The 12,711-nt window shown below is 37.2% G+C and overlaps 2 protein-coding genes and 1 pseudogene across 2 annotated transcripts; 1 reads left to right on the plus strand and 2 right to left on the minus strand.

Moving 5' to 3' along the window:
* Nucleotides 1-76: 76 nt before the first annotated feature.
* On the minus strand, nucleotides 77-3,063 carry LOC122010960 (annotated as a pseudogene).
* Nucleotides 3,064-3,810: 747 nt separating this feature from the next.
* Nucleotides 3,811-5,851, plus strand: LOC122010961 (exopolygalacturonase-like). The gene is made up of 4 exons (XM_042567419.1): nucleotides 3,811-3,948; nucleotides 4,029-4,334; nucleotides 5,021-5,539; nucleotides 5,615-5,851. Exons 1-4 carry the CDS (start codon nucleotides 3,811-3,813, stop codon nucleotides 5,849-5,851), a joined length of 1,200 nt encoding a protein of 399 aa, XP_042423353.1.
* Nucleotides 5,852-6,536: 685 nt separating this feature from the next.
* On the minus strand, nucleotides 6,537-10,146 carry LOC122009505 (pentatricopeptide repeat-containing protein At1g51965, mitochondrial-like). The gene is made up of 2 exons (XM_042565689.1): nucleotides 9,388-10,146; nucleotides 6,537-8,040 (listed from the first exon to the last, which is right to left on the minus strand). The coding sequence occupies exons 1-2, from the start codon at nucleotides 10,102-10,104 to the stop codon at nucleotides 6,835-6,837; spliced, it is 1,923 nt and encodes a 640-aa protein (XP_042421623.1). The 5' UTR covers nucleotides 10,105-10,146; the 3' UTR covers nucleotides 6,537-6,834.
* Nucleotides 10,147-12,711: the final 2,565 nt, after the last annotated feature.

A 12,711-nucleotide genomic window follows, 5' to 3' on the forward strand; every position in this document is an offset into this window, starting at 1 on the left:
GAGCAAAATGTGGGTGTGAAGATGAATTCAGGGCGCGGCATTAGGAGGTGGTGGTGTTGTGCAGCAATCCTTGCGGTCATCCAGCAGCTGCATTGGTGGTAACATCAGCGGAGCTAAGAAAACTGGGTTGATTCGTGGAAGACAACAGCCTCGACCAAATATGATCTGTTATCACCACCTTGTTTGGCATCTCCATAATCCTCTGTTTACCGAAAAGGATAGCAGAACTAAAGCGAAAAAGAAAGAGGGCGCGACACTTACATGGAAAGGTATATAAGCATGTCTTCCATTGACAGGTCCAGTGATGAATCCAGTGTAGCCCGCCATGGCTCCATGAATAGCACTATGAGCCAGCAAAGTGCAGTAAACATTGCCCGATGCATTGCTTGGTACTGCTCGAATCATGTAAGTTGGATCTGCACCCAAACGTATTTTTTAACTCGCAGCAAATCGACAAGCAAAGCCTCTTTTTCAAACTGAATTTTTTTCGCATCTGCAACAAACCTATGTATTTGAGGTTTATGGACATCTTCGTTTTAAAGTGATCCTGCCAAAAAGAAGAAAACGTGTTGAAGTTATTCTTCTTTAGAAGGTATCACACAGCATTATATGCAAGGGAAAATGACTCGAGACATGTACCACATCTCTACTTGAAAATCCTGCGGTATCGAATTGTTTGAATGTTATTATAAAACAAACTTCCAACAATAACTGCTAGTCTGAGCAAGCGTGAGAGAGATAACTAACCACTATAGCGACCCATAAGCTTCACAAGGCCAATACCATTTTCGACACTTTCAGCTTCCACATGAGCGGCATTTATCGCCTGCTGAGCCTCTTCAACAGCAGTGTCAAAACCAAATGACTTGTTGATAACCTAATCATATGAGGTAGGGAAATAAATGCAAATAGAAATGTTATGGAAATGCAAGAGCATTTCAAGGAAATGAAACCGAAATACCGCAATGTCAACCAAATAGTCTTGGGGATACCGGCTATCGCAACTTTCAGGCCGCGTTTTTGAATTTCCTATAAAAATGTAGAGCATAAAAAACTTGATAGCCTTCAATACATATAGCAGTTGAACTAGTTATCCCAAATTTACCTCATAAATGAGTGCCACCCCTCTTTGAGTTTCATTGCCTCCTATAATACAAACCTAAAATAATACAAGCTATCTTTGTTATCGAATCAAATTGACATGCCCGATATGTAACTAGAATAACTAACATAGTCTAAGAATTTGTGATAACCTGATTGATACCGCGATCTTCAATACTATTTACTATCTTTGATATATCATGGCCACCCCTCGATGTGCCAAGGATAGTACCTCCTCTTTTGTGGATGTCATTGACACTCTTCGGTGTCAAGTTAATGGTGTTGCTCGAGTAGAAGCCTTTATATCCACCTTACAAGTTTGTAGACCATTGAAAACATATAACCGAGTAGTAGAAGAGGTCTCAACAGTCATTTTAAGTCCCTAAACAAACCCAAACCGATAAGCGATACCACATTTGAACACTCACCTCGATTCCAAGAACTTTGCAAACACCATACATGTCGTATAGTCCACACACTACTTCTCGTATCACCGTGTTGCGTCCGGGACACAAACCTCCACAAGTCACAATGCAAGCATGCACCTCATCCAACTCAAAGAACACCTGAAGAAGCATCAAAGATGACAAGATTAGTGAAATGTAAACGATCTCTAAAATTGATATTCGGGATATTCATTCAATGAAACCTACCTTTTGCCGAGGCCTGGCTCGCCGAAAGTGCATCCCTTTCGGATCATTCTTATGAACCACAACCTGAAGTGTGTGCAATATAGTTCTCAAGTCAGTTAAATTTTCAGAAAACAAGAAAATTTATCGAACATATGGTGAACTATTATCGATGCATTAGTGATATCTGACCTTTTGTGCCACGATATCATCGTCATTCACAAAATGCGGTCTGAATTCGTTAACAAAGGAAAACACATCAGAATTAAGGGCGAAAAATATAGCCTGATACATGAAGTTTCAATTAATATGGGATTCCGAAGGAGGATCAGACCATATTATATTTATTATACATAATCTTATCCTATATTGTAATAGGTTATTTTTGCTACTTGAACCCATAATCATAAGGTCACATCATAATAATTTCATCATTCAAAAAAAAAAAAAAAAACTCAAGAAAAAGAAATAAAATATAAAAGAGTTGAGTAATTATTTGATAGCAGAGTACGCTGGATTGTTTTGAAGTGGATTTGAATAGGTATGTGAACAAATAATATTAGAAAAAAATATTATTAATATTTTACTAATAATATAATAACAACGTAATCAATTCTTATGGAATTAATTATATGAATTGTCATATACTATTAGATTCGATCCAAACAATATTATCATTTATATTTAAATAAATTTTATTTTATTGTTACTAACTCAATTTTTGATTACCTTTTCCTTTATTAATGTGGTTATTGATCGTAATAACAAAATGAAAAGAAGGATATTTTGACATTAATAAAATTCTGAAGTATTAAACTTGGAAGTAGTTTAATAAGTAATTAACTACTAATTGCCCAAAGACTTATAATGTTGAATATCAAGCTATATTTTGCTAAGAATATTTCTAATCTATTTTAGTGTGCTTCAATTTTCTAAACTTAATGCTATTTATTCTGTTTTGGTACATAAAATAAAAATTAAATTGTAAGTTGTCGAGGAGTGAAAATCATTTCCGCTTTTCATATTTTTCATTTCTAAAAAATGAAAATTTGAATAACAATTCATAAATTTTACAAAATATAAAAAATAAAAAAAAATAACTAAGGGATGAACACAATGAACAACATAATAAAAAAAAAATCAAATATAAGAAGAAAAAAAATACTCATCAACTTAATTTTTAAATTTGAGACCATCTATATATAAGATGATTGATCAAACCATTCATCGGGAGATCAAGTAAATAATCATCGAAATAAGGTACACCCTCTATTACAAAGCCCACCTCACCGATGACCGATTTTGGCCGCATCATCTTGTTGTCCAATGTCATCTTTGATGGCTCTTCCCTAAGAAATTATCTTTTTCACCTTCGATGCAAACAAACCTTACAAGGGTAGCTTGAAAAGTTCATACTTGAGGAGGATCATTGTTGCCCAAACAATAAGTGACCAATTGATTTGTAAAAGATTGATAGGAGAGTAGATGAATCAAGTACCCATTATCTTAGTTGGTTGAATTCTTTGATCGCTCCTTTCGATTGAACGAGAGGATATATAGGGAGGAGAAGAAATTCAAAACAAGTGAAGTATATATATATATATATATTTCTTCATGAATCAAGCTAATCCAACTTGACCCAACTATAGAAACCCGATTTATGAGGTCTTTATTCAATTATGATTATATAATGTGGTTTTATATTATCGATCGAAAGCCAATGAGACAAACCTTTTGCTCAAATAGAGAGACCAATTAGCTATATATATTATTAATGTAAAAACAAAAAAAAAAGCCAACCATACTATTATAAAAATAGGCCAGGGCAACAACGAAATTAGCGATCGAGATATTAAATATAGAACTACAATTCTACTAACCACAAACATAAAAGAAAGTTTTGACTCGATTTGCCTATAAAATTATTAGAAATCAGGCAATTCAGGTTATCAAAGCTTTCTTTTTTTTGCGTGTGTGTTCTATACTTGCATCAATAGTAGTTGTTGTATGTATAGAACACATCACATTATAGCGACCATCTACAATAGGAGTAGATATTAGCTACAAAGGCCCATAACAAATGGATTCGAACAACGCCATCCTTGCAATTAGCTTGTTGTTCTCGATATGGTGCGCTACATGTGTTGCCCAATCGAGCAATGTTTATAATGTGAAGGAGCATGGAGCACTAGGAAATGGCAAAAATGATGACACAAAGGTGATTTTGATCATGTCCTTTGAAACTATTCGATTGTAATTAAGTATATATGCTGAACTGTCTTCTTCATATGATCGTAGGCTTTTCAAGCGACATGGGATGTATCTTGTGCCGTCGAAGGGAATCCAACGATACTAATCCCCAAAGGATCGTATTTGGTCGGTCCTTTACTCTTCAAAGGGCCTTGCAAAGGTGTCATGGCGATCGATTTGAGAGGGCAATTGCTTGCATCGACCAATCTCAATGCTTACACTAAAAATTGGGTTGACTTCCAATACATAAATGGACTAGTGATATTGGGCGGTGGAATATTCAACGGACAAGGATCTTCGGCATGGCCTTACAATAAATGCCCAAAGAAATGGAGTTGCAAGATTCTCCCAATGGTATATAAGTTTTTCTTGTTATTTAGTTTGTTTCTTAATATCGTTCAATATTATATTTACAAATATAATTTAGGTTCTTTAATGTTCATTGAAATTCACAAGGATTAACTTGATTATAATTAATTATTTATGATAATAGTGCTAGACCATCTTATTTAGGGTTCTAAATGAGTCAAATGTTCATGAGTAAATTTAGTATTCAATTTTACAAGAATTTATTTATATTCGTTCAATATACATAAAGTTAATTAAATAGATAGGTTTAAATAACTTGTTAAACTTAATGAATAAATTTAAATACATACATATTCAGCTCATTAATATTCCTGACTTCATCTATTCATGAACAATATCTACAAACAAAACACTATCAAACTTATAATTAAGCAAAGAAGCTTTCAAAACAAATAAACAAACAAAACTAAACATGCTAAAAAATATAAAAGCTTCAAACAAACTAAATAAGCTTGAATTAGGAACTCGATAACACTATCAAACTCAAGCCAAGCTAATCTTTTCAACGGTTTAATTGATTTTAGGCTCGGTTTGGCAATGTTAGGTTCGGTTAGCTTATCAAACAAGGTTTAACTACATAAAGTTTAGAACGGTTTGGTTCGTTTACGACCCTAATTAATCTTATGAATGTATCTTTTGATGAATCTGTATATTCATTTTGCAATTCGCAGTCATTGGTGTTCAGTTTTGTGAAGAATGCAAAGATCAAAAGCATTTCCTCTGTGGATAGCAAACTATTCCACATTCATATTTTTTCATCAGAGAATTTCGATATCGAGTCTGTGACCATCAGTGCCCCTGGAGACAGCCCAAACACTGATGGCATTCATGTTGCTGATTCCACCAATGTCACCATTAGAGATGCCACCATTGGCACTGGGGATGATTGCATCTCCATTGGACCAGGAAACTCCAACCTAACCATCTCTAATGTGCATTGTGGCCCTGGCCATGGCATTAGTGTTGGGAGCCTCGGTAAGAACTCGGGCGAAACCGATGTCATTGGCTTGACGGTTAGGAATTGCACCTTGAATGGCACGACCAACGGGTTGCGGATCAAGACATGGCAATCTTCTCCGACTCTGTTGAAGGCTGCCCACTTTACCTACGAGGACATCACCATGAACAACGTCTACAACCCCATCATAATAGACCAAGAGTATTGCCCCTACGTTTCTTGCGCCGAAAAGGTAAGCAAACATTGGTGTTCAAAGCTAGCTCGTGTATTAACGATAAGTTCCCTTTATTGATCTTGCTTGCTATAGGATCCATCTCGTGTTCAAATCTACGATATCAAGTTCACAAATGTCAAGGGAACTTCTTCCTCGGCGGAAGCCATCAAGTTCATTTGTAGTAGCTCGTTTCCATGTCAAGGTGTGATACTAAATGATATCGACTTACATTACACCGGCGATGCAAGAGGGAACAAGACGACAACATCAACCTGTGCCAACGTTCATGGAAAATCAAATGAGAATGTGAAGCCAAATCCATGCATTTGATCTCGAGCTCAAGATCTATCATATTCCATTGTGTCGAAATTGTTTGTATGGGCCATAACACAACAAGAATCTGTATGCATTTGTTGAGGTCAAGCTTTGGTCCTCGATGTTATGTTTGAATCAAATTTTAAAATCAAGTTGATTATTTTGTGATGTGCGATGAATAATGCAATTATCTATTAGTTATACTAAAAGCAAAGCTTTACCTTACCTTGCAAGACGTTATTTTCAAGACTCAGCAAATCCGTGACATTACCTTACCTTGCAAGACGTTATTTTCAAGACTCAGCAAATCCGTGACATCAAGGTGACACGACAACAACTTTGCGTCAAAGCTTCCTTTCTCAACTTGATAAGATCATAAACCTATATATCTTCTTGATGATTGTGCAAGCATTGAACCCAAACAAAGTCAGGTTTGCTTTATTGTGTGGCTTAATTAAGTTGGTTTGAGGAAATGTTCTCGGTTGGATCTTCATGAACTTGGAATTTTAAAACTTTTATATTGTTGATCAAGGAGAATTTATCGATTTAACCTTATAAAATGCCTCAACCCCATTGATCAATAATGTGTCTGATAATTGTTATATTGATCAAGAAAAAATTCTGAATTTGGAACTTCAGAAATGGCCCTTGAGACCAAAAAAAAGCACACACAAGATAACAGTTGCTAATAAAGACAATATATCCAAAAGAAAACAAATTCTAGTAATTGAACTTTGCAAGAATCTAAAAGTTTAATAAACAAAAATAAAATCAGTATTTGAATACAAAATGATGATTATAATCGACATCTTTCCATCTGATCGTACAGCAACCATATCCAAATGGATATCTTCAATGCAATCAGGTGATTTTATACAATGAAGAAACAAAATTTTCATCTTTTCTAATGGAATTTAGACATTGTTATAAAATCAGCATAGGAATGCCTGATATGGTGTGAACAAATAAATATATACTTCTGCAATTAGGCTTCTTTGCTATCTCAGGGGGCTCACAACCCATCCAGTAATTCGGCTTTGTTTGCGAACTCGCACAACACTGTGAGACCGACTAGCTAATCGTTCAAGTATTGAATAAGTTATTGAGTCTGGAGTCAGCCCATGTTGTTTTAAAGATGCATGCAGCTTGTATGCTTCAGCTGTCTTCCCAGACTTCTCAAGGCAATCAAGCAAAATATTGTATGTTACGATGTTCGGAGTGCATCCTTCAGCAAGCATCTCATCAAACAACCGACAAGCCATCTCAACTTTGTTGGATTTACCAAAACATTCGATTAGCGTACTATATGTCACAACATCAGGATTCAATCCTTTCTCCTGCATCTCCATGAAACGCATGTGAGCTTCATCTAGCTCTCCATTTTTCCCAAGACAATTTATCAAAGAATTGTAGGAAACTATATCAGGGTTACAGTCATTTCTTTCCATTTCTTCAAACACTTCGGAAGCTTTATCAATCAAACCAACTCTACCAAAGCTTGAGATTAGAATGTTATAAGTAAATATGCTAGGCAAAAGGCCTGAAGTCTTCATCTCCTCGTAAAGGGTATAAATGCATGATACTTGCTTTAGCTTACCGAGAGCTGAGAATACCATGTTATACATAACAGTATCGGCATTTATCCCCTTCTCATTTATTTTGGCCAGCAGTTCCATAGCCTCTGATGTCTTACCTGCACTACAAAGAGTCTCAAGCATAGACAAACAAGCAGCCCGGTCACCACTGTCATGGAAGCTCCACATTCTGCAAAACATACGATGAGCCTCACTAACATGCCCTAGCTTACTCAGTGTCTTTACCAAATAAGCATAGATCGACTTATTCAGGTACTTATTGGCAGCATCCACAACCTGATCAAGTCTAACTAGTTGCCCTTCCGCTGCTAACATAAACACAAATATACTATATGTGAACTCATTGGGTTGACAACCATTCTCAATCATTTTGGAAAATACAAATAAAGCTTTATCAACCATATGATTCTTAGCAAGTGCCTCGAGCATAGTATTATAAACAATTATGTTGAGAGTGCAGCCTTTTACTATCATCTCCTCGAATAAGGAGATGAACTCATCTGTTTTCCCTAACCTTCCTAGCATTCTTATCAAAATTGTGTAAGTATATGCATCTGGCTTGGAGTGACAACATTTCATATCTGCAAAAACTTTGTAAGCTTGTTTAACCTGTTAAAGTGGCATACATCAAATGAAAGAGAAAAAAAATAGAGGTAATTGACATGAGCATAGTCTTTCTATAAAAAATAAGCAAATTGCCATATCAATTTAGGAAGTTTTGTCTGAACCAAAAATTACTAAATTTCTTATTTTCATCTTATAGAAGTGATAGACCACAAAGGAAAATAGACTCAACAAACCAATCTGGAAGCTTTTTTTTGCTTGACCATGTGAACTAATAGTTTCATCTTTCTAAATCACATACATATTTTAATTCCTTATAACATGCATCAGATCTAAATGCAATTACCAACTCAAGATTCAGGCTCAAAGTACAAATCAATCGTGATACAATTTAATCATGATCAGTATACGCGCATAAAGTTCAACAAACATAACCTTGCAAACTGAAATTACAAGAGTCTATGAACTTTGTGCAAATGTTGTTGTCACACTAATAAAAATCTGTGACTTTAAATTAAGTGAATTGCAGAGATTTTTTAGAAGTAGAAAATGCAACATAACCAAGTTGGAATCCCTAGACATCATAAAGACTTTTCAAAAGCTAAACATGCAATAAATAGACTACTTTATAATTCAAGCAACACAACTGGTAAATCAAAGTGGCTATACAAAACGGTCATGGGAATAATGTAAGCTAAGTGAATCCAACTAGGTAGCTAGACTTCTTCCCAACTGGCTAATGATCAAATAAATAAATATGTATGTATGTGTATATTCTCAGTATTTTTCAACATCTTTCTCAGGTCCCGCTCTATCCTTTTTCTGAGAGGGAATAGAAAAACTGAAATAGGCTCTGTTCTTGTGCCCACTAGTGCTTGAGATTAGCATGATAAACCAACTAAAAGTTAATCTGCTGCATTTCCCTTTATAACCACTTCTCATGAATTATAGCTTTTATTAATCTTACATTGTCGATACGTTAAAGAGAACTTCTCACCTATACATTTCTTGTCACTATATTTTTATAGCTCAACAAAGAATTACTTAATGATTTCCAACATAGTCAAAAATAAATCCCGGTTACTTCCTTACCAATCAAACTAAATATCACTACCAAATAACTAGCACATAGTCTGAGAAAAACATCCAGTGGAATTCATCTTAGAAAGAGTATTACAATTTGTCATTTTTTTTTTGTAGACAGAGTATGTACTTCATAAACTACTGTTAGACAATATTACTCGTCAAACAGTCAGAAAATCAAATTTGTTTTAGAAATGCAACATCAACAAGAAGAATAAAAACTACAAGTTAAAGTCTTTAAAGCAAGATATAATGCAACAAAAGAAACTTAATAATGGAAAACACACACACACACACACACAATCACACCTTTTCTGCCTTAGAGAGGGAATCCAGGAGCATATTGAAAGCAAAAATATCCAATTTATGCCCCTTCCTTCTCAACTCTTCATAAATCCGAAACGCTCCCTCCACATCTCGAAATCTTACATAGGCCTGCATCAAGCACTTGTAGGTGTATCCAGTAAACGTCAAATTCCATTTTTTAACGAGCTCCGAGCACCGGTTGATTTCTCCGCCACCGACGATGCTGATCAAGATGTTGACAGTCGAGATGTTCCCCCTGACCCCATCACGGTCCATCTCGTCCAGGATCTCACGTATAGACTGATCATATTTTTCGCCCGCCCTGCCGAGGATCGAGAGGATCCGGTTGTAGGTGAAGCAATCGTGGCGAAAGCCGGGGAGGGAGGCGGCGAAGCGGAAAAACTCGAGCGCACGGTCAGGGCCCCGCACGGACTTGAGGATCTCGCTTACCTCGGAAGTGCTGGGGATGATATTTAGGGTTTGGAAGTAGTCGGTGAGGTCGAGGAGGGGATCGGCTACGGGAGAGGCCGAACGGAGGATGCGAGCAGCTCGGCAGACGAGGTCTCGACGTGGGAGGGGGTGGCCGCGGACGTCGCGGGGAAGGTTCGGCGGGTCGACCTCGACGGCGAGGGCGCCGCCGGAGGAGTCGGCTCGGACGATTCGGCCGCTGTAGCGAGTGGAGAAGGAGCGGGTCGAAGTGAGGAGCCGCCGCCGCCTCATCACGGGGTATGAGTCCGTGAGCTGGCTGGAGGGATAGTCAGTTGCCCATGGTCATAAAAATACGGAGAGGATTCAGGGTGGATGACTGATCAACAGTGGAAAACATCAAGTTCGTTGCTTTGAGATTCACGAAGATTGATTATTATTACAGAAGAAATTTAAATAATTTAAAGGGTGTTTTAGTAATTATATAATCAAATAAAAGGTGGTTAATTTTTATGATATTTTATTGAAGCTCTGAAAATTTCAGTATTACCCATAAGTCAGCTTTGAATAATATATATCCAGTTTGATGCGGTGATCAGGTGGATCCATCTCGGGAAAGGTCTTCGTCATAATAGAGATCAAAGTCATGATGATCAACATCTCCTATCATAGGTCGGGCGAGCAGGTGGTTCGCCCGACCGAGACACCAAAGATTTGATCCGACATCATCACTAGCTCGGCCACTAGCTGAGCCAAGACGCTCGAGACAGGAATGAATGCTAAGTGTAGTAGGTCGAGCGGCTACCCCGCTCGACCTTATATCGATGACCAGATCAGCAGAGTTGAATCATGGCGAGCGAACCACACGCGGACATCGCTACTACAGCTGAATGACTATCCCGTTCGGTCTAGACACGGGCACTGACTATCCCGTTCGGTCTCGCGATCTCTATAGTTGCACTACAGTTATCCTTTCCATGGATCGGCACTGACGTTACTTGTGTTGCAGGTAGGAGCAAAGCCCCTCGGAAGTCAGCAGGAGCGCCACGTCCCCAGCATCCACCTCCCCAACTTTTGGACATGATCATATTTGACGTTGTCTGTGGGAACATCACATGAATCCGATCTGAGGAAATGGAAGATGCTGGACGGCTAACCGCCGTGACACTCACGCAAGAGGAGTTGGAGATGCTCGTGCAAGCACGAGCAGAAAAAATGATGGAGTAGCAACAACAACAAGCAATAACCGATCGGCTAGCACCGCAACCGGTGACCTCAGTGGTCGATCGGCGAGTGGGACAAGAAAACCAAGCGGAGCAACTCTTCGTATGGGGGCAGAACCGTAGGCTGACTGGTACCCAAGGGGAAGCGCCGCCTGCGCCAATCCCCTTCCACCGGGCTCTGTTCCAAAACCCCTTGGAGATAGCCCAAGCACATCAGGAGCGGGGATTATCTTCTGACTGTTGGGATGTATACTAAAAGCCTAGCTTTTTGTATAAACATAAGAATCACATTGGTCAAATGTCTGCATTTGTGTTAAATATAGTTGTCCATTTAATTTATATTGTAGATAACATGGTGTTTGGTGTGACACAGAATATCATGTTATCAGTTCCTTATAAATTATAAATAGCAGCTCACGACCAAGATGGTTAGATGGATAGGGACAAACCAATGGAACGGTCGTAATATAATTTGGTATTAATTTATCTTGACTATAAAATTACACTAGTACACTATGAGTGTATTGAGCAAGACCATTTGAAGTTGTTTCTTTTTATACTGACTACATAAAAGAATAAAATCTCTGTTATTATGGATGTGCGTACTCTTAATCCCGATATAATAACAAGCATGTATACTTAGTATTTATTTCTTTGATTTATCAATGGATGAGATTTAGTTCGTTAAATCAATAGGCCCGATAAGTTGGGAATGATATTATTTATATGGTGTGTTGTTGATTATAGAAGGAAACTGTGTCCTAGTAATCTAGGTTGATGATGCCCCCTTGAGGAGCTCATAAGGATTGTCATGTAAACTCTGCAGGTAGACTTAGTTTGGTATGATAATGAAGTTGAGTGGTACTACTCTTGGAGCTAGATATTAATTAAGTGAATTATCAGTAACTCATTTAATTAGTGGACATTCGATGTCTTAAACACAGGAAGATTAATACACTCATAATAAGAAGGAGCCCATAATGTAATTTGGGATTGGTACGGTAGTTCAATAATAACTCTTTAGTGGTGTGAGTTATTATTGATGAACTTAAGTTGGGTGTTCGGGGCGAACACAGGAAGCTCAAGCTCATCGGGAGACCAAAACCAATTTCTCCTCTCGATCCCTGTTGTAGCCTCTATAAAGCCTTGTATCCACCCTAAGCTCATCTTCTAGTCCATGTTGTGGTCGGGCAAGCACATCTTGGTGTCCAAGATGTGGCCGGCGAAGCCCTTCATGGAGCCCAAGTAGGGGACGGCCAAGCCATGCTTGGTGACCAAGCATGGGGCAAACCAAAGTAAAAGGAAAAGGAAGTTTTGATTTAAAACAAAATTTTGTTAAAATTTTTCCTTATTTGTAGTTATGTACAATGATTAAAAGAGAGATTTTATTTTTGTTAAAATCTTTCCTTTTTTTGTAGTTATCTACAATGGTTAAAAGAAATATTTTAATTTTGTTTAAAACTTTCCTTTTGTAGCCATTCATGAAGGGATTTAAAAGAGAAATTTTAATTTTGAAATTTCCTTTTATAGCCATCCTCATAGTTTTAAAAGAGAGTTTTAAATTTTAAAATCTTTCCTTTTATAGCTATCTACAAAAGATTAAAGAAAGACTTTAATTTTGTTAAAATCTTTCCTTATTTGTAGTTATCTATAATGTTTAAAAGAGAAATTTTAATTT

This window comes from Zingiber officinale, chromosome 8A (genome assembly GCF_018446385.1).
Source record: "Zingiber officinale cultivar Zhangliang chromosome 8A, Zo_v1.1, whole genome shotgun sequence".
Classification (NCBI taxonomy): Eukaryota; Viridiplantae; Streptophyta; class Magnoliopsida; order Zingiberales; family Zingiberaceae; genus Zingiber; species Zingiber officinale.